Genomic DNA, 22,754 nt, shown 5'->3' on the forward strand with positions numbered 1-22,754 from the left:
ATGAGGTATATGTGTCATTCAGGACTAAGGGGGATGGGGGTGGGGCCAAGAAGGGGACAGGACTTCAAACGGAAGTTAAGACAATTTACAAGGGGATGAAAAAAGTGAATGTTTAGTAAACAAAGGTTTGCTGGGCCGCCTTGAAACAGTGGGACATGGAGGACTTTGATCAAATGTGCTTTGGTAGGTTCCTCCCTATCTACTGCACCTGGTCATGTTAACTAAAGTTACCTATGCTGACACCCCCTTCCCCAGAGCAGGTTCTTTTAGGCAGTAAAGGGGGGAGGACAAGGCTTCTTTCAGAGCCTCCTGGGCCTCCATTGTATTCAGTTTAAAATAATCTGCACGCCAGAGTGGCATGTCTTGGGGTGATTCGTTTTAAACCCCCACTGTTTAGTTAAAGATCTAATTGGCTTTATTCAATGATTGATAAATTGGGCAGCATCCCTTCTAACAACTAGAAAGAAGTTCTGAGGAGCTGTGCAAAATGGACGGCTTTAATAGGCAGAAGGGGGCAGGAAAAGAAGTTTCTAGCAAAAAGTGGATCATTTCATGCAAGGTCACTTTCCTTTGGGGAAGGGCAGGTAGTCAGGCAGATTACCTCACTAGTGCAGACCAGGTAATTCCAGATCAACTGGTTAAAGGTCACGTTCTTAGGAGAAGCTGAAACCACAATTAAGTCTTGTTTTGCTGATGTGGGACTTAGCATAAGTGACTCCATTTTGGTCCTTTTCTTTCTTTCTTTCTTTCTTTCTTTCTTTCTTTCTTTCTTTCTTTCTTTCTTTCTTTTCTTTCTTTTCTTTCTTTTCTTTCTTTTCTTTCTTTTCTTTCTTTTCTTTCTTTTCTTTCTTTTCTTTCTTTTCTTTCTTTTCTTTCTTTTCTTTCTTTCTTCTTTCTTTCTTTCTTTCTTTCTTTCTTTCTTTCTTTCTTTCTTTCTTTCTCAGAAAGATCTAAGGAGATTGAGAGTTTATTTGAAAACATAGAGCTATAGATTTTTATCTGATTTTAGGTAGAAGCTTTTGATATAGTTTTATGTGAAAACTAACAGTATAACATTGATGAAGGAGAAAGGTAATATGGAGAGAAAGGCAATGAGAACTCAACCTAATATTCTTGTGTACTTGTGGCAGCAGCGTGTAGCAGATGCAAAATGCCTGAGGCTGTAAGAGAAGACAGAACAGTGGTTAGGAGTTTAGGCTGTGGAGCTGGAGCGCACTTCTCCTCCCCTGCTGTTACTTGTTGTGTGAACTTGGACAGTGTTTCAATGGCTCTCAGCCTCATATATAAAATGGGAAAACTACTAGGAACTCATTGATAGGGGTTCGGTGAGAAAATGTGCCGGCAAGCATTTCAGAAATCGCCTGGCACAAAAAGTTGACTTGATTGTTAGTGTTGTAGCTTGATGTAAAGGTTCCACTCTATTCTGTGGACTTACCAAAATATCAGGGACATGCAGAATACATTTTTGAAAGGGTGTCACTAAAAATGATTCTGTTTTAAATGAAGGAGCCGTTTAATGAGGAAAGTTTTGCCTCTCCAGAAAATTAAATTGCATGGAGTGTCCCAGTCACAGGGATTCCTGTTGAGTGAAATGTGACTACAGTGCATTCTCCTGAGTCCACAGCCCCTCCTCGGGTTGTTCGCAGGCCCTCTGCAAAGGCCTCGCTGCTCCCTGTGTCTGGTGGGGCAGAGGGGCCTCCTCTGAACCACCAAGGCCAGGTCTCTGCGTAATTCCCCAGGACCTTGGGCTGTTAGCATTGTCCTTTCGGTCTCAGAATCTCTTTGGTATCCTGACAGGGGCTAGGACAGCATGTGTTTGGATTTCGAGTCCATTCCTTACCCAAAACTCATGGACATACTGCTCATTCTGGCTTGCAGGGGATTTTAAAAATGTTTTATAGAGCTAAAAAAAGGCAGAAAATAGCCTTAGCCGGTTGCTCAGTGGTTAGAGCGTTGGCCCTCAGACTGAAGGGTCTCGGGTTTGATTCCAGTCAAGGGCACGGACCTCAGTTGCAGGCTCCATCCCCAGCCCCCGTTGGAGTGCGTCTGGGAGGCAACCATTCAATGTCTCTCTGACATCAATGTTTCTCTCTCTCTGTCTCTCCCTCTCCTTTCCACTCTCTAAAAAAAATCAATAGAAAAAATATCTGTGGGTGAGGATTAACCAGAAAATGCAGGAAATATGTTTGATGGCTTTGTACAAACTGACCATCAAGGTCAATTAACAAAACATCATCAAACCCCAGAACTCTCCCACACCCCACCCAGCCAACCACAGCCTTTTCCAGTCATTATTTTCCATGGACCATCATCTCTTCTAAAGTAGATTCTTTCCCCTGTGATTCTAACATATAAATAAAAGCATACCATATGTTTTTTTTGTTTGTTTGTTTGTCTTCTTTTAGCTCAACATTCTGTTTATGAGATGGTTGCATATCACTCCAGTTCTCTCATTCTCATTGCTGTATAGAATGTCATTGTGGGGATACACCACAAATTCATCTATTTCTTCAAATCTTGATGAACATTTGCGTAGTGTCCCATCTGAGGCTATTATGAGTGATGTTTCGAAAGACATTCTCGCATGTCTTTTGTTGCACAAGTGAGTGCATTTATCTTGGTATGTACCTAAGACTGGAATTGCTAAGCTATAAAATGTATGTTCAATTTTAGTAGATATCAAAAAGACACATTTTATAGCCCTTTCCTTCTTAGCCATGGGAATGGTTTTTATTTGTTTCCACGATGGTCTTTTCATGAACATTATTTTTTCCTATTGGTTTGTTGTTTTTCTCCCCCTTACTAATAATTTCTATAGTAGAAATTTGTGGTATGATTACAAATGTTTTTCCCCAGTTGTTTTGTCTGTCTTTTGAGCTTGCGGATGGTATATTTTTTCCAAGCAGACTATTACATTTTGTGGTCACATTTCCCAGTCCTTTTTTATGGCCTCTAGATTTTAGGTCGAAATTCAAAAACCCTCTTCACTCTGAGGCTACAAAATAGTTTTCTCCTGTTTCTTTCTATTTTGGTTGCATTTCTGTTTAGAATTTTTCTGGGTGTAGAGTGTGACATAGGACTCCATCTCCTCATATGACAACGAGAACCCCGTCCTGAGAACGGCCACCACAGAACAGCACAAGATCAGACAGACCGTGCCAACCACGTCTGCTCATCTCCACTTCTGTCCCTCAAGTGTCTACTTTGCCACACTTGGAGGTCTTTGTCTTCCCTCTCACATCTTGTTTCCTTTTTACATTTTTCATTAGGAAATATATTATTTTAAATATGAGATGTATGATAAAATAATTTTGCAAGAGTAAGTATAATGAGGAATAATGATTAATAAAATGAACCCCTCATGGACTCAACAACAACTTTTAGAAATAGCCATTTGCCTCCTTCACCACATGCAGCAGCTCTGGAAGGTTCCATCCCTCTGGAAGGTAGAGGTAGGTGCCCATATGCTCCTGAATTGTTCATTCCCCTAATAGCCTAAAATCCAGTAAGCCTTGAGTTTGACATCCTAGAACACATATCCCAGCTGTTGGGTCCCACCCCTCCACCCACAAGCCTCAGTGACACCCACCTGTTACTGTGCACATGTGCACCAGGGTCAGTAAGATGGGACGGCTCCTTCATCGATTGTAACTTCTTGGAAGAGTCTAGAACACAAGAGGGGCTTTGGAATGAGAGTCCCAGCTTGGTTTGAGTTTTGGCTCTCTCATTAGCAAGCTGTGGCTTTGGACAAGTGTTACCTCTCAGAGCCTCAGTTTCCCCATCTAAATAGTGAGAGGACTGGAGTCTTCATCCTCTGAAAATAGTTCTAAGATTCTTTTATTTCTGTTGAACACTTGAACACTTATTTAAGCTCTTACAAATTCAAAATCCAGACATACTATATATATAAACGGCTGTCGGTTTTGCAGAGAGGATTTAGATCAAAGCTGGAAAGTTGATCATCTTCAAACCTGGCCAGTGGATTAACCCTCCCTTCATCACTGTTAACATTTGGGCCCAACACAGAACCTTCTCTCCAGGGATGGAGCCACAAACCTGCATTTTTAACAAGCATCCCCTGCCCCCTGCTATGGGTGATTTTGATTCTTGCTAAAATTTGAGAGGTTCTAAAGGGGCTCAATAATCACATTTTATTGAGATAGCACATAAAGATTAAATCAACCAAATGTTTATCAATGGGACCCAAAATCGCTTTTAAGAAGAGCATAGGCAGCAAGAAACTTGGAACTAAGCAGTTCAGTTTCATTGCTAATTTAAATGTATAATAAATTTCAATTAACAATGAAATGCATTCCAGTTAAAGCCTTCAGTTACAGAAATTACCAGGGAAATCAGTGAGAAAATAGGATCTGGTGTGCCAACATCAACAGAAATGGGATTTTTAAGAAATAGGCCTGTTGTGACATAGGGGGCGCTCCTGAACCAATGGGGATGAGCTGTTCATGACCCCAGGCTTCTAGACCAGTGTTTCTCAAGTCCTAGCCTGAATCTGAAGCAGTGGGGGTACTAGTAAAAACATTGATCCTGACCCAGCTGGTGTGGCTCAGTGATTGAGCATCGACCTATGCAGCAGAAGGTCACGGTTCGATTCCCAGTCAGGGCACATGCCAGGGTTGCCGGATCAATCCCCAGTAGGGGGCGTGCAAGAGGAAGCTGATCAATGCTCTCATCATTGATGTTTCTCTCTCTCCCTCTCCCCTCCTCTCTGATATCAATAAAAATATATTTTAAAAAATGTTGATACTGAACCCCACAGATTTAGATGCGGGGGGGGGGGGCATAGCCTGGGAATCTGCATGCTCCTCAGTTGATTCTGCTGTGCGCTAATCAGATTTGGGAACATCTGCTCTAGAAGAGGGAACTGAAGCTGAAATGAGCGGCGACAGATTTAGATTTACAAATGCTCAGTCATCAGGAGCCGATGTTCTCCAAGAAGTTTTGGCAAGTGGGCGAAACTGCAAGCTTAGCACTCATGCCAGATTTAAATGAAACTATCAACATCCCTAGGACTCCAAGGAGCCTCATATTTCAAGACACAGTGGGGTGACTTTTTAATTTTAATTGATTTTATGTGCAATCCTTTGTATAAATATTTCTGAAAAAGTCCCCATTTCTTTCAGAAGCATCACTCTTTAGCCCTCTGGCCCCTGAGTTTTCTATCTGATATTATTTCCAGCTCAAAGACAAGCGTCTTTGGATTTTTTTTTTACATTGATTCCTTTGAGAGAATTAGAAGGCAGGGTTGTCTTTTGACCAATAAGCATTGTTTTGCAAGGTTCAAATTGTACACAATGATGTATTTATACATCATTAAAAGGAGGGGGTGGTCACATCTACCTGTGAGTGTTAGACCTGTCTTCACAGCAAAGGTGGGCCTGGAGCTCCTGTTTGAGAGCACAGATTCTGAAAGCCTGCAGGGTCCGGGGATCCATGTTTTGATGAGCACTTCTAGTGACTCAGGTACAGGGCTTTGAGAGGTTCGTTAGGTAAATACTGAGACATGGTGTTCTCAGTGGAGTGGGCAGAACAAGAAAGAGAAAGGGCATTTCAGGAGAAGCAGGGGCGTAGAGGAACATGAGTTTGAGTTTGAGCATGTTAAGTTGGAGGCGCCTTTGGGACCACATCATATTTCCTCATCATCTCTGCATTTATTGGAACCTACCAATTTGTGACATGAAGCCCTGAGCGCTTCGCATGCATAATCTCAGTAAATCCTCAGAGCACTCCTATGAGCTGGGTACCACTCATCTCCTTTAAGAGATGAAGAACCTGAGGTTCCACAAGGTTAACTCATTACCCAACAAACAGGCTGTTTAACTGAGTAACTACATTGTAGCACGATTAAGTGTAGGAGGTAGGCTTGCCTCCTCACTTGGCAATGCCTATAAGCAGTTAGATATGTGAGATTTGAGTTTAGGGGAGAATTGGAAACTGAGAATATGTATTTAATATAACCAGACACATGCACGCTTAATATTGTATACAATATACATATATTACATAATATATATGTATTAATTGATGACCTGAGAGTTGACAAGATCACAGAATCCTCATTTCCATCCTCAAAAGAAACTGACGCAGGGATGTAGAAATTTCCAAGGCAAAGGTAGACCATGAAGGCAGAAGGATCCTCAGTGAAGTTAGTTGTTATGCAGGGGAAGTTCTCTCAAGGATACTGTTTGAGCAGGTTTTATTAGCTGTATTTTATCAGTCAAGCAGAATCAAACTCAGAAGGTTCATTTTCAGCGGCTGAGTTCGAAAGCAGGCATAGGCATCAGGGTTCAGTGAGCTGTTCTCCTAAATGGGATAGCATCATCTCCAGAGAAAATCAGATCGACAATGACCTGGTTTCTGAGATCCACCCCCACACTGCAACTAAAGCTCCAAAATAATTGCTACCACTTTATAGACTTAGGAATTCTTTTCCTTAATAAAAGCTCAGGAAAGCACAGACGCCTTTTTTCTTTTTGTACTTAGAATTATTTCTTGTTAAATTCTATTAAAATTATAGTAACAGAATTTCAAAGCCACCCATAACGCATTAAAAATAGAAAAAATGGTGGATTAAATAAAGGGGGATCTCAATTCTGTAAACTCGGAGATGGAAAGAGGGAGGAGAAGAGAGGAGGCTAAAATGAAATGCATCAAAATGTTATCAGAAATCTTTCTAGATGGTTAGGATCATGGTCCTTTTCATATATTTTTATATTTAACACATTTTCCTAATAATCAGGAAAAAATGTTTCTTCTGAACATAATTCTTCATTTCTTCCTGCGTTGCCTTTGGGTATTTGTCCACATGTTTACACACATTGAATCTGTATGCGTGCAAGTCTGTGTTTTGCTTTCCTCAGTTAACTCTGTACCATTTTGTTGGACAGTTTTCACATTTAATGACTAGGTGATATTTCGTTGAGCTGGGGGAATATTCATTAACGTTTGCTGCTCTGCATTTTCATCATACCTGGATTGACACTGGAGGGCCCTACAAGAGGCAGGTCTTTTTTGCAAGCTTTGCTGTTACCATTACTGTAGACCAATTTGTTGAGAGTGTCATCCTCACCCGACATCATTTCTCAGACTTCTGTGCTGCGAACGGCATTGTTTTTCTTCACTATAAGGCAGGCTTTTATCTTGTGGACACCATAATTCCTGAACCTACTTACAGTTTTCCTTTTGCTTGGGCTACTACATAATTCAGACCTTTATTTTTGATCCTCTCTGTTAGCAACTGGGAAAAGCTTATGTCCTGAAGATCTGCGTTTGGACTTTCCACCTCTGATCTCACTCAATTCCAATGGCTTTATCCATAGGTTTAAAACCTTTTCTACTGCAATTTGCATAAGCTATCTGAGTTGTTTTGGGAACAACATGAGGTATCTCTAATGAATTGATAGCATTTGTTCTGAATGTTTGGCCTGCATTATCTTGTTTAAACCTCATAACAACCCTAGGAGACAATGACTAGCATGCTGCCCACTTACAACGGAGGAAATAGGCATAGAGAGATTCAATAGCGCATCTGAGGTCACACCTGCTCCAGAGCCCATGGGTGACATACACATTTCCTATTTTAAGATGGGATCTTAAAATAGGAAATGTGTATGTTCCTGGAACATTGCACAGTTAGCCTGTTTCCAATCGCCTGCTATTATACAATCCCCAGAACCAATTCTGTTCTTACTTGGAAACGTCTCCTTTTTCTTTGAAAGCCTTAAACTGCTTTAAAAGGGGCCAGTATTTCTCCTCCCATTGAGATGGAGAAAAGAAATGAACTCGCAGGGGGGAATAAGCCAAAAGAAGGGCCTTGATATTGGGACCACCTGGTCAGGAAGGCCCTCCTGGGGGACTGAGGAAGCTGAGCTCCCTGGGGATTCCCTCTCCTTAGGGACCGCCTCTTCTTTTTTATCGCTGAGCATTTCAGAGGACTTCAGATACGGGATCTCATTTCATCCCGACTCAGCTCTGCCAAAAGAGAATTCTCTCCATTTTAAACCGAAGAGGAAACCAAGGCTCAGGGAGCAGAAACAATTCGTTCAAAGGTTAAGTGAGTGGCAGAGCCAGCATTCAAACTCGCCCCAGCTTCTCTTTCTACCCACGATGGGCTAACTCTGCTCCTGCAGGCAAGCGCCAACCTGGAAGGGGAGGGTTAGGCATCTTCGTTAGGAAGTGGCAGCACTAGGACCAGGGAAGTGGCTGCTTTTGCCCACCCGCAGCTCAGATTTGGAAAATCTCAGTGCTGTGCTGCCTTTCTTTATTGTGAAATTGTAAACAGGCTCCCACAGACCCAGTGCTGAAACGGTCCAGGGCCTACAGCCTCCGCCTGTGTTCTCTTGCCGTGTCTTGATCTGGCAGCAGGCAGAGGAGTGAGTTTTCCTGGGGCTGGGCTAGCTGAGGCTGTGCAAGGCCACAGCACAGGTTGGGAGACCCGGTTTACAGCCCCTAGTAGGTGCCCAGGGCCAACCCTGAACAGCTGCACCTGGCCTGGCAACTCCAGTCTCCTTCTATAGAGAGAGATGCACGTGGAGGAGTGATAGAAACTAAGGTCCCGCCCCTTCAGGTGACCCCCATGCAGTCGTTTCCTGAAGCTGCCATAACAAGTTCCCACAAACTTGGGGGTTTAAAGCAATAGAAATGTATTCTCTCACAGTTCTCCCAGAAGCCCACACTCAACATGTCGCGGAGCCATGCTCCCTCTGAAGGCTCTAGGGGAGGATCTTTCCTTGCCTGGTCCAGGTTCTGGGGGCTCCCGGCTTCCCTTGGCTTGTGGCCGCATCACTCTGGCCTCGGCATTTGTCTCTATATGGCCTTCTGTCCTGGGTGTCTCTTCTTCTTGTAAACGACTCTTCTTCTAAGTCATTGGATCGAGGACCCTCCTAAATGATTTCATTTCAAGATCCTTAACTAATGACATCTGCAAAGACCCAATTTCTGAATAAGGTCACATTCTGAGCTCTCAGGTGGACGTGAATTTTGCAGGGGACCCTTCAACCTCAACAGTCACCTGGGTTACAGTGTGGTTTTCCCAGCACCTTCTCTGACAGGTGTCCGACCTCAGCACAGGCAGAGAGGCTCTCCTCTGGTGTCTGGGTGGGGCGAGGCCTCAGGGTTCGGGCTTCGCAGAGCAGGTGCTGCTGGGAGTGACGCCATACACACTGGCGGCTCAGTGCACACATATGCAATACAGCTCTTGCGCATGAACCCCTCACCATCGAGGGATGTGATCACTGTGCTGGCTGGTTTTCTGTGCCTTCTCCATCCCAGCCTCTTCATCTCAGTTGTTTGATGATCCTCACTCTGTGTCAGGCGCTGTTATAAGCACTTTATCTATTCCTCATTCAATTTTCACAGCGGCCCCCTGAGAATGGGAGGCCCAACATCTCCATTAGGTACATCTCTGGGCCTCAGTTCCCTCATCTGAAAAATTACATGATCTTTCAACTCCTTGGACATGGTTATTTGGGTCCAGGGTGAAATCTAATAGAAACTGTCACGCGGCCCTAGTTGGTTTCACTCAGTGGATAGAGCGTCAGCTTGCGGACTAAGGGGTCCCGGGTTCAATTCTGGTCAAGGGCACATGCCCGGGTTGCGGGCTTGATCTCCAGTAGGAGGCGTGCAGGAGGCAGCCAAACAATGATTCTCGCATCGTTGATGTTTCTACCTCTCTCTCCCCCTCTCCCTTCCTCTCTGAAATACATATATAATCTGTCATGCAGAGGGGATAAGTCACTTGTCCAGGAAAGTGCTGGTTAGCTTCAGAGCTGGGATTTGAACTGGCTCTAGCATCTGCGCCCTTAACCACTGTGCTGTATTGCTTCCCATTAAAAATATATTCTCATGTAAAAAATGAAAAATACAAATATAAGCATCTCCTGACCATGTCCCAATCCTAAACCACCCCCACCACCAGGTAAGCACTGCTCTCTGATTTCATGTCCTTTCTCCCAGATCAGTGGTTCTCAACCTTCTGGCCCTTTAATTACAGTCCTCATGTTGTGACCCAACCATAAAATTATTTTCGTTGCTACTTCATAACTGTAATATTGCTACTGTTATGAATCATAATGTAAATATCTGATATGCAGGACGGTTTTAGGCAACCCCTGTAAAAGGGTCGTTCGACCACCAAAGGGGTCGCGACCCACAGGTTGAGAACCGCTGTTCTAGACCTTTGTTACATATTGGCATAAATTCACATGTCTACGCATACTTATAAAACTTCATTCTATGGGATGCTATCAAACTTGCAATATGTTGCAGTTTGGTTTCCAATTAATCATATGTTCTGAAGAGCTCTCCATATCTGTAGGTGTCTTTGCCTTCTTTTCTCTGACTGCTGGAAACAATTCCATGGAATGCATGTACCACAGTTTACTTAACCATTTCCCTCTGGGGGATATTAGTCAGGTGTCTGTGTTAAAAACCTCAATGAGTCCTTTGTACACTTCCACACATAGTTCTCTAGGAATGACCACAAGAAGTAGAATTTCTGGGCCAGAATATTCAAACTATCTTGAAAATTGTAGTTCTGTTCTGCCAATTGAATGATTGATTGCCTTGTTTTCTGAGTGGCCTCCTCGTGCAGAACACCTAGCTTCCTACCCTGGCTCCGATAATTACCAGCTGTGTGACCTTTGGCAGAGCAGTAACCTCCCTGAGCCTGGCTTCTGGAATTCCTTTGACAATTGAATGAATTGACTGAGGGAAAGTCCCCAGCACTGTGTCTGACACATAAGGTTTTTATCAAATATTGATTCTTTTTCCATTATCTCTTTCATTTTCATGTTTTCTGGCCCTTGAGATTCCCTGTCTTGTAGCCCTCGTGTATGACAAGCTCTGCAGCATCACTTACCGCTACCAGTATAATGAACCTCTTAAACCCCATTTTCCCTTTTATAAAATGGTGCTAATTTTGGTTCCTCCACATGAGGAGTCCATTGTATGGATTAGGTGCATTATGCAAGCAAAGAGCGCACTGTCTGGCCCATGGTAAACATTTAAGAAAAGTCTGAACAAAGAAAACAGTTTTAGCATTCTTTATTGTTTACTGTGCACCTTGGGATTTGCAGTAAATGGTCAGCTCTGATCCCAACTCTTGAGGAATATATTCTAAGGAGCTCTATAAAATGTTTACATTCTAGGAGGAATCAATACTTTTTCTGTGTCAGAACATGAGTGGTAGCGTGAGCAGAGCAGAGCATTTGCATAGGGCTTTATAATTCACCCAGCATATTCATAGCAAATATGTGGCAGATTCATGGCAAATCCCTTTAACCGGTGTACAATCATGTGGGAGAGATTGTTTTCCTTCTGGTCAGATGGGGAATTCAAGGCTTAGAAAAGTACACAGACTTGCCCACCTTCCTGTGTGCTGTTCCTCTGACTCTACATGCCAGCCGAGGACTTGCCCTTGGATTTGGGAAGCCCTTTTAGCAAGGCTTCCCCAAATTTAAAAAGACTACATTACATGATCTATCAACTCCTTGGGCATGGTTAGTGTGGGTCTAATGTGAAATCTAACAGAAACAAAGCAGGAGTTTGCCGTATCATTTTAACTCTTTCTTATTTTTGAGCTCCTTAGTCAATAGATGAAGTGTGTTTTCTCTCTCTCTCTCTCTCTCTCTCTCTCTCTCTCTCTCTCTCTCTCTCTCCTCTCTCCTTTCTCCTTTCTCCTCTCTCCCTCCCCGTCTCCTCACCCTGTGTGTCTCCATCCTTCCCTCCCTCTTTGTTTCTTATTCTGTCCCTATCAGTCCATCTCCCTCCTATTCTTTCCCTCTCTGAGTCCTACTATGTATTTTCCCCACTCTCTTCCTTGTTCTTTCCCTTCGATCCCTCTTTCTCTCTCCCTGTCTTTGTTTTACTGGGTGCTTACCTCCATCTGTATCATTCCCACCCTCTCCCTCTCCTTCCCTTGCTTCCTCCCTCTATCTCTGCCTCTCTCTGTCTCTGTTTACAAAATTGCTCGGCATTGTCTCAGTTAAAAAGTAAATATTAGCCATCAGTCTTTTAAAAATCCAATTCACAGTGACTATTGCTGGTAGAAATAATTAACACAAATTAAACTCACAACAGCTGAAAGCACACAGGGTGAAATTTGTAATTGACTAAGAATCCATAGATGACTCCAGTCTTCTTGGCCAGTTTTGGATCTCTGCACCATTTGACCCAGATGCACTGGACTTGTGGAAATAATAACCACAAAAGAAACGTCAGAAGAGCAGAAGTTATAAATCAGTAAAATTTGTTATGGTTTGAATGCTGATCAATGAATCAAAGCCTATAAAATTTAAACACCAAAGAATTGATCACAGTGAAAATTGTTTACAAAAAAAATGGAAACAATTTAACTATGCTATGCAAGACATCAATTTAGGAATGAAATTAGCTTAATGGAGTTTGCTCTGAAAAATGCTTCTTTATTGAAAATGCATTAAATTTTGTGTTCACAAACTTAGAGTCAAAATGTGATTGATTCTAAGCCACTTCCCTAAAGCCAGTTTTAGACCATCCTGTGCTGATGGCAGGTATAGTTTCTGTGCATGTTGAGTGGCTCTTGCCTGAGCAGGTGCTTGCAAAAGTAGTCATGCCTCAGTGGTACCAATTCTTGGACCCACGAGTACCCTTCACCCATGAGTAGTACCATGTCTGCGTGCTTGAAGATGGTCTGCATCCCCATTGCTTCCTGCCCAAAGCAGTCATTACTGCCACTATAAGCTCCTGGTTGTGCATTAGGATCTGTAGTTTCCAGAACACCTTCATTTCTGTTTCATCCATCCAACAGCCAGCCCTGGGGGAGAGCTGTTATTCCCCATCTTGCATATAAGAAGCTCCAAGCGGTCCCATACAGCTGGCAGAGGTGGATCTGAACCCCATCCATGTTCCACACTTGCCCGGACATGACTGGCCTAAATGGCTGGGTGATGTGTTTCCTTCCTGACAAGGCTTTGAGGTGACCTAAAAAAATACATGCAGTTATCATCAAAGACATGTTTAACTTTCAGTAACACTTGAGACCTCCAACACACACACACACACACACACACACACACACACACACACACACACACAGGTTTTCATTAATTCATCAGAACAAGTCAATGTCTTGTTCAAGGCTTCTTGAATGTTAATGAATGGATAATTAACTTTAGCTATATAATTAGCCTTTAAATATGCTAAATATGACCCCCCCGAGAGCATCTGAAAACATGCATGAGGAGATGAAGAGCTAAAACCGGAAACTTTTGATTAGGAAATGTCAAGCCACGTGACAAGGCAAGCTCTCATTCTCAAAAGGGCCATGGTCTCCCTTTGTGTTGGGGGAATCAGATTTGCCCACAAACAGTCTTGGGTCTGGAGTGAACTTTCAAGCCATCGTGCAGGTACAAGAAAGGCTGACTGAGGTAACAGGGTCCTGTCTACACGCTCCAGTGAGCTGTAGCATCTCTCCAAAGCCGTCGAAAAACCTGGTAGGAAGCTGCTAGGTTCAAGTCGCAGGGGCACACGTGACAGTCGTCCTTACTTTGTTCTTTGCAAATTTGCAGAAGGGAGGCTTTATTTCCCCCTCTCATTCTGAATCACTGTCATTGTTAATCATTTGCTTCCCTTGAGGACTGCTGGTGACAGGAGAGGGTGACAGCACCCACACAGCCTCTATCAGGCCCGGCAGGGAGGTGGGCATGTCACGACACCAGCACGGCACTCATTCGCTTCTGTTTCAGCCCTCGTGCTGGGGAGCCCAGGTGTCGTTTCATTTGTCACCAATGTTTGAAGAAATGATCAGCCCTCTGTAGGGAGTAGAGTTGGCTGGACGGAGTTGGCTGGCTAGGGGCTCTGTCCTGATCTTTGAGCCTCCTCCGCCTAGTAGGAGGAGCACTTAGCCGGTGGCAGCTATGTGACCTCAGCAAGAGCTGGGAAGGTGGGGACAAAGGCGATTTCCTCTTGAAAAGCAGGAGGAGAAAACTCGGAACAGAGAAGCACCCTGGGCTCCTCACCTGTGAGTCCTCAAGCACCCAGCTGACTGCTCTGAGTTCTGAGGCCTCTTTCACGCCAACCTTTCATCTCTGTGATGCTTCAAACCCAGAGCTGCCAGTAGCCACATGGCAGCCTAATGTATCGCCATCTCAGCATCCCAACTCCAGCGCCCAGGTGCTTCTGGTCTAAATTTGGCTTCAATTTCAGGCAGCCTTTTCCTCTTCCTTACCTTTACCTTCAACATGAAGCCTTGGCCATCCACGCCTAAACGTCTCCTGGACAAATGGGCCAAACACGTCTTCTGTGGGGATCACTCCATACCATCCACAACTACGCATGTGCTGGGAAAGAGACACAAAGAAGCCGAACAACCCACCAAATCTTTTCAAACTCTATTCTAATCTCATCCTTGCTTCCTTTTTCATATCATTGGGCTTGATGTGTAGCTGTAGCCCCCAGTCTGAGTTTCATAAGCAGTAGACAGAGCTGCCCTAATTAATGTCACAAGTCTTATGGATCACGTGGTCATGGTGATTATTCTGTGGCCTTGGGTATCAGACTGTGTAAATCCAAAGGCTGTTCTGACACTTCTAAGCTGGGCGGTGGTGAAGAGTCACTTCTCCGTGACTCAGTTTCTCATCTCACAGTGGGGATGGCAATAGGCGTAAACCTGTGCATAGTGAGAAGGAGTAAATGAGATATAAAATATTTAGGACTGGATTTGTCATGTAAAAAGCATAAAAGTTGTGAGCGCCTTTGTAAAATCTGAATTTGATTGGATGCACCTGTGTGTCCTGAGCATTTGCTCTGTGCCGGTTACTGTGCACACACTTTATTTATATGACCCCCTTGTTCCCAGCAGCCCACAAAGGTCAGATACTGTCCACTCCGTGCGCAAAGACTTGGACCACAAAGCCCACTCTTGAGGATGTCAGCGATTTTTAATTTCTTTCTTTCTGACAATGGGAATATGTTTCTTTCAGTTGAAGAAAAAGATTTGTCATGAAATACAGTATTGATTTGCTGAAATCTGTGCTTAACGGTTTAAACCACCATTGGACACGCCTCGTTGATGGGTACAGTTTTAGATTTCCACCCCAGAAATGCATCAGCGTGTGGTGGGCTAATAGGAGGGGGAAAACTTTCACCCCATGAATACCAGCTTATGGCCTTGACATTTGAATGCCCCTGTGCACGCATAGGTGTGTGCTTCTGTTTATTTTTGGAGGAACTGAGAGTAAAGATTTGGGTGAGGCTTGGAAAGTCTTATTAAAACCCAGGTTCTCAGCATCTCCATGGAAACCTTGATATGTGAAATACGGGCGTTGCAAGCACCCTCTCCATCAAGAGGACAAATGCCGTCCATGACTGACGTCTTCAGGAAACACATGTTATCCAGTCTCAACCGCCCTATGAAGAGTGACAGAAGGTGACTGCTGGCTTGTGAAATGATAGAATCCCAGAGCCGATGGGCATCTCAGCAGGTCCACCGGCCACACAAAAGAAGGAAGTGACTTTCCTGAGGATGCGCCATCAGCCAAAGCTGGACTAGAACCCAGATCTCTTCTACCTGCTCGTCCACTGCTCACCTCACACCCTACAGCCACCGCATACAAACAGACCTTTGCAATCTCCCCAGCCCCTGTTTCCCCGGGTCTCAGTTTGCCAAATCTCCAGAGAGGCTGCTCCCTCAGGGGTTGTCAGCTCCGGATCACCATCACCATTGACAAAGCCCAGCTTTCTTCCTCTTCTGCTTGGATGCTCTGATCCCCTTTTAATGCACTCCGAGTATAAAACCACGTCTCCAATTCTGCAGCTTTGGATACAAGCTTCAGGGTCTTTCTGTTGGTGAGATAAGCCTTGTAGGCTCACTCCAACTCTCACCATTACAGAAATAAAAAATTAAAACGAAGAACGCAGCCGTAAACCTTCCAAATACTTTCATTCCCATAGGGCATCCTTCAGCAGCTGTCTCTGAAAGGAGGCAACATTTTACGTCCTCTCCCTGCCACTTTTATTTTTCTTTGCTTCACTGTTTTATGTTTTCTTGTTAAAGAAAGAAAGGCAGTAATGTTGAGAAGTTGCCAAAGAAGGGGAGTTATCTCCAATTTCATTTTCCTACCTACTTTAGAATTAAGTATCCATCTCCATGTTCAATGGTGGTCATTCCTGCCTCGTTAAATAACTTAAAAAATTGGAAACAATATGCACACCAGCTAATAGAGACCTAGGGAATGAATGAGTTACAGCCATGACATGGAGGGGAATTATGGCGCTAGCCTTTTGGAGGGGACGTGACTGGGAGGGGCATAGAGGACTTCTGAGATGATGAAAATGTCCTATACCTTGATCTGCATGATGATTTCAAGTATGAGTGCATATGTCAATTTTTATCTAGCACTTTATTTTATATACATCATACCTCCATAACAATAAATGTATCCCAGGAAAGTGCTACATTTGTTGACATGAAACATGTTCACTGTGTGTGGTATGAAATGAAAAGAGAACACAATTTGTGAAATAGTTTGCCTGGTAAAAATTCTATTTCGGGGGGGGAGGGGGACGGGGGGGGGTTAAAACAAGGGTTGACAAACAATGGCCCATGGGCCAATCTCTTGTTTTACTGGAACAGAGCTGAGTCCATTCGTTTATATATTATCTGTGGCTGCTTCCATGCTGTGCGTAGTTCCTAGTGCTGCCATAACACATCCCACAAACGGTGAGGGTTAAACAACATGGTTATTTGTCTTCTAGTCCTGGAGCCTGGAAGTCCAAGGTCAAGGTGTTGACAGGGCCGTGCCTTCTCTGAGGGCATCAGGGAAGGAGCTGCTCCGCCTCTCTCCCATCCTCTGGTGGTTCCTGGCCCTGTGGCAGCATCACTCCCACCTCCCCTGGGCGTCTCCCTGTGCATCTGTGCCCACACCTCCCCTTCCATGAGGACACCAGTCATAATAGAGGAGGGGCTCTCCCTATTCCAGGATGACCTCATCTTAACAATAACATCTGCAATGACCCCATCTCCAAATAAGATCATATTGTGAGGTGCTGAGGTTAGGACTTCAACATATGAATTTGGGGGGAGGGGGACACAACTCGGCCCATAACATGTCACAACGGCAGAGTTGAGTCATCGCAACAGAGACCCTATGGCCCACAAAGCCTAAACTAGTTATTATCTTGTCTTTTCAGAAAAGTTACCAACCCTGTTTTAAAAGAGGTGTGTGTACGTGTGTGACTCTGTGCATGTGTGTGCACATGCACAAAAAGTTTGGAAGATTGGGCCTGGGCCAGGTAGCTCAGTTGGTTAGAGCATTGTCCCAATACACCAAGGTGGGTTCGATCCCCATTCAGGGCATATACAAGAATCAACCAATAAATGCATAAATAAGTGGAACAACAAATCAGTGTTTCTTTCCCTCTCTCTCTTTCTTCCTCTCATTCTTTCTCTCAAATCAAAAAAATTTTTTTTTAAATTTGGAAGGTTGTTCACCAATATGATTGCCTCTGAGTTATGGAATTATGGGCAATTTTAATTGTGCTTGTATTGTTAGTATTTTCTACATTATTTGGGTTTCTAAAAATTATTACATCATATTTTTGTAATATGAATACACAGTAAGCATGTTTCTTTTGGGAGGGAGAGACCTTATTCTTATTGCGTCCCTTGCCTGCCTGCCTGCTACTCCCGAATCGTCCTGCCCCTTAATAGTTTACTTCGTTCTGATGCAGCCTTTCTAAATAGGCCGCTGTCCTCCACTGTTGGGAGTACTAAGGGCAACACTTAAACCAGCAAACTCAACTGTTTACTCACTTGGGCATAAGGATTCTTCACGTCTTTATTTAGCTGCCTCTTGTAACTTGGAGAAAAAAGTTCTGGCTTTTATCTCTTCATTAAAAATAGATCCTTTTATGATGAGAGGATGGAGCGGCCCTGAGCCATCGTCTCCCATGGGAAAGAAAGTGTGTGATGCTGGAGTGGGCTGGGAGCTGGGCCCTGAGATGGTACCCCGCCATCCCCATGACTCCCTGGTTTCTTGTCATTGCAGGAAACTGGACGCTTTCATCTACGATGCGGCGGTCTTGAATTACAAGGCTGGGCGGGATGAAGGCTGCAAGCTGGTGACCATCGGGAGTGGGTACATCTTTGCTACCACTGGTTATGGAATTGCCCTCCAGAAGGGCTCACCTTGGAAGAGGCAGATAGACCTGGCCCTGCTCCAGTTTGTGGGTGATGGTAAGACCGTGGGTGACCCCCTACTTTGGGGGACTTGAGACCCTTGCACTTTGGTTCCCCTCCCCCCCCCCTTTACTGGCTTTCCAATGGATTTTTATGTGATGAACTTGCACACTAAAAATATTTATTGAATGCTTATCGCATGATACCACTGTTCTTTGGGTTGCTTATAATGGAAACCAATTATAGATAGCCATGTTTTTAAAAGACATGTATTTTGTGGATGCAGAAGTATCCATCTCAGTGAATTTAGAAAAGAGTTGAACAAATAGATATAGAGGAAGAACAGCAACTGGGGCAGTCCTGAGGCCTCAACGGCACAAATTCACAGGTTCTGCCTCTCTCTCTCTCTCTCTCTCTCTCTCTCTCTCTCTCTCTAGCAGTGGTTTTCAAGAGGGGGGACAACTTTGACCCCCCGGGAGCACTTGGCTATGTCTGGAGACATTTTTGATTGTCATGACTCTGGAGTGTGTTTGCCACTGGCATCTAGAGAGTAGAGGTCAAAGATGAGGGATGCTGGCAAACATCTTACCATACTCAAGACATCCCCACCCCCATGTCTCAGAACACAGAATTATCTGAGCCCAGATGTTAGTAGGACTGGAGCTGAGAAAGTCTGCCCTGGAGCAGTGACATTACATAACCAGCTCATAATACGTCCCAATTCTCAATTCCAAGTCCCAGAGGAAGGATTCTTGGAGCATTTGGGGTCAAGGGCCCATCAGGATTGAAAAAAAAGGGTAGGGTTATGTTGTACCAACACAACAGCTCTTGCTATTATCCGAGGAAGGAATGAAACAGAAGCAATTTCTAGAAAAGGAATCGTGAGCAGAAAGCTCGTGGGCTTTCATTATAGTTCACTGCTTGACTTTCTATCATGCAAAAAAAGAAAAGTTTCCACCCTCTTAGGGATTATGGCATTCATGGAAGCTAATTGGGTCAACTCTTTCTAGCAGCATTTCCTTCTGTCTGTCCTCTGTTTCCTAGTTGGTGATCTCACCATAGCCTTTGCCATGACATAGTTTTTACAATTCTGCGGTGGCTCAGATGGCAGGCTGGTTCCCCTCTCAACTGCCAGCACTGAGATAGGAAAGACAAAGCCAGCAGAGATGGCAGGTTAACAGTGAAGAATGAGAGAGTGTGAGTAGGGCACAGACACACAGGACACAGGGCAGCAGCTGTATTCAGGAACGAGGGGAGGCTACGGTCAGAGTGGTTACGGAATATGCTATGCCTGCCTAGAGCTGGGACAGGATAATCTGGCGACTCCTGTGGCCAATACATTGAAATGGGCAGAGGTTAGTGCATAGGGTTGGAGTGAATTGGAACCAAGTACATCATCCCTTGCAGCTTCTTTCTTCTTTCAGAATTGAACCCCGATTCTCACAGTGCCATCAAGAAATCTAAATGTGTTTTATATTTAACTCCTAAATAGACATATGATTCTCTTAATTCCCTATGGAGCATTTGTGCCTTCCTCAGATCGTGAGCCACGTTTTCCGCTGTGTAACAGTGCTTTGGGCTGTGTGGGCCAGCTACGGCTGTGAAACCCAGCAGCAGTTCTCAACCTTCCTAATGCTGCGACCCTTTAATACAGTTCCTCATGTTGTGGTGATCCCCACCATAAAATTATTTTCGTTGCTACTTCATAACTGCAGTTTTGCTACTGTTATGAATCGTAATGTAAATATCTGATATGCAGGATGTATTTTCAGGGGTCGCGACCCACAGGTTGAGAACCGCTGCGAGAGGCATACACATTCATTGTGCTCATGGGAGTGCAGGTGGAGTGGAGGAGCCGCGCCGCAGGCTGTGATGGCTCCGGTGACTGTACTCTCTCCGCAAGTCCCTGTCAGCTGTGTGGTCTGTGTTCCATGTGTGTCTACTCTGGGGCTCAGGTTGAAAGGTCAGCAGCCACCTAGGAGAAGCTCTTGTGTTGGCTGTGTCAGAGGCACAGAAAGGAACCCTTAAACCGCACATGCACATTTCAGCTGGCTGCCTTGTCACATTCATATCTACTAATCAACTTCTGTCTAGATAGATGGCCAAGCCCAAGGTCAAAGGATTGGAGGCATGCTCTACCTTTTATGAGAGGAGTTTGATGTTATAGGACAAGGTATATAGACACAAACAGGGATGAAAGATTAGGACTGATGGTTCCTTCTACCGCTGTGGTTGCCTAAGCAACCCTACATGGAGTGAACTACTCAACAAACAAGAGTATTATTTATAACAGTAAGCACACAAAATTCTGAACATGACAGATAACTGGCCAATGAAGGATTTCATGAATAAATACGCACATGGATGAATGATTAGTGTTGGGATGTGTTTCATTTGACAGGAAACTTATAAATATGGAGGGTAGCTGTCAAATAATGAGTTCTAACTCTGCTCCTACCCACCATTGCTGTCACTTATCAGAATCTGCTATGAAACAGCAACATATTTAGGGAATAAGATATGTCAATTATCATACGAGATGCATTACATGTGTTCTTTAATTTAATATTGATAACAATCTTATGAAGTGAAATATTGCTTTTACCCATTTCACAGAGGAAAAACTGAAGCTCAGAGGACTTATGAGCCCCCTACCTAGGAAGGGGGAAATCCTCTCCTCAAGGGGCCTTAATCCAGAAGGGGGTCAATTATGTAAGGCTCTTGATACATTTAATTCTCTCAGATGGCTTTCAAAATTGGCTAATTAGACACTTAAGATTTGTAGACACCTTCAGGAAGGAGTTATTTAATGCATAACTGAACTAAATCTTTTGTCCCATTTATAAATACTTCTGCAAAAGAGGTGATTTTCTTAGCCTTATCTGTGAGTGAGTATCAAAGTATTTACCTGATAAGGTTGGTGTGAGGATGAAATGAGACAATGCACGTAAAGAACTTAGCTAGCACAGCACCTGAATATAGAAATGGTTAAATAAATGGTAACTGTTACCATCATCATCACCAACACTATTATTATCACCATCACCGTCATCATCACCAACAACACCACTGTCATCATTGTCACCATCAACATCACCATCACCGTCACCACCATAATCAGCATTACCATCACCAACACCATTATCATCACCATCATCATAACCACCATTGACACCATTATTACCACCATCACCATCCTCTTCCTCCTCCTCTTCCTCCTTCTCATCATCACTGTCCATCCGCAATTCCAATATTCAACACACCTTAGTTAGTGTTTTATTGGTGAGAATATGGTCCAGTTGGTATCATAGAAACAACAGAAAATGTCCTCCTTTTGGAAAATAAAAAGTAAAGGCATTCAGATAGGCCAGAGGCATGTTCCCTGTACTAGCAGTGTCTAGATTCTTATAAATATGTTCTGGCTCATTGCTTTCCTGGTCAGACTGTCGGCGTTGGGAAATGTGTCTCCTCAGCTTCATCTTCAGAGACCATCTGGAGGCAAAGACATTGGAGAGAAATGACGTTGCTCCAGGGGGCGTCTTAGCATAATCTTCCCGGAAAGCCACGTGTCCAATTCTGAATGCCTCTCTAGGAGTAAATACATAAATTAACACAGCTGCATAAATATTTCACTTATCATATGCAGCTTCAACAGGATTAATTATGCTCTGAAGTAAGACCTGTAAAGAGCAGCGCTGAGCAGTACCTAATTATTATTCATCCTCTAGAAGGGAACGTTTATCTCTTGTTATAGAGTAGCTTTGGCGGACAATTACGAGTGTAATGAATTTCAAAAATGTTTTTTAAAGTTTTTCTTAATGAGCTGTATAAATATAACCTTTGAAGGAGTGTTAGGTTATTGGGGGGACTTCTTACATGAAGCCCACCAAGCATTTCCCTAGGAAAAAGGCCACTGGTCTGCCTTAAGAGATACACAGGATCCCAACAAGATCTTACCTTCCTTTTTCTTGTATGATCACTGTGTCCTTTCTGAAATAGTGGAATGCACTGTGGGGATCTTTGCTCTCAGTAGTTTACTAATAACAATCATGGGTTCTTTTCAGCTTTGATCATGACTATCTATCATTTACTGAGAAATATACCTTCCACCTGGCAGGTGTGGCTTAGTTGGTTGGAGTGTTGTCTTGTGCACTGAAGGGTCATGGGTTCAATTCCTGGTCAGGCCATATACCTAGGTTTTGGGTCCAGTCCTCCTTTGGGGCATGTATGAGAGAAATATCAGCACAATTGATGTTTTTCTCTCTTTCCCTTCTGCTCTTTAAAATTAATGGACATATCCTCGGGTGAATGAGGATCTAAAAACAAAAGGAAGTATACCTTTCTAGGCACAAATGTTTCAAGAAGGGAATGTCACAGTCTTTTTTTCTTTTCTCCCAGGAACTTATAGTCTAGTTGGTGGTTAATATATAAACTTAAAATTCTAATCTCAAAATATGAACATATTTACAATAATTCATGTATATTAAGTAATATATATATATATATTCTTAGGTGTCTTGGGTAGGTTAGAAAGTAGTCAAGGTGAGATATGAGATAAACTAGTTTTTTTTTAATGGAA

The 22,754-nt window shown here is 43.6% G+C and overlaps 1 protein-coding gene across 2 annotated transcripts in view; it reads left to right on the forward strand.

Annotated features, from left to right (window-relative positions):
* GRIN2A (glutamate ionotropic receptor NMDA type subunit 2A) overlaps positions 1–22,754 on the forward strand; it is a 371,825-nt gene that overhangs the window by 318,210 nt on the left and 30,861 nt on the right. For both annotated transcript variants that reach the window (XM_081089521.1, XM_081089522.1), the window contains one exon: positions 18,045–18,232. In XM_081089521.1, the coding sequence (XP_080945647.1) occupies positions 18,045–18,232 (188 nt within the window). The remainder of the gene's footprint in view (positions 1–18,044; positions 18,233–22,754) is intronic.

Source organism: Myotis nattereri (genome assembly GCF_964212035.1).
Source record: "Myotis nattereri genome assembly, chromosome: 4".
Taxonomy (NCBI): domain Eukaryota; kingdom Metazoa; phylum Chordata; class Mammalia; order Chiroptera; family Vespertilionidae; genus Myotis; species Myotis nattereri.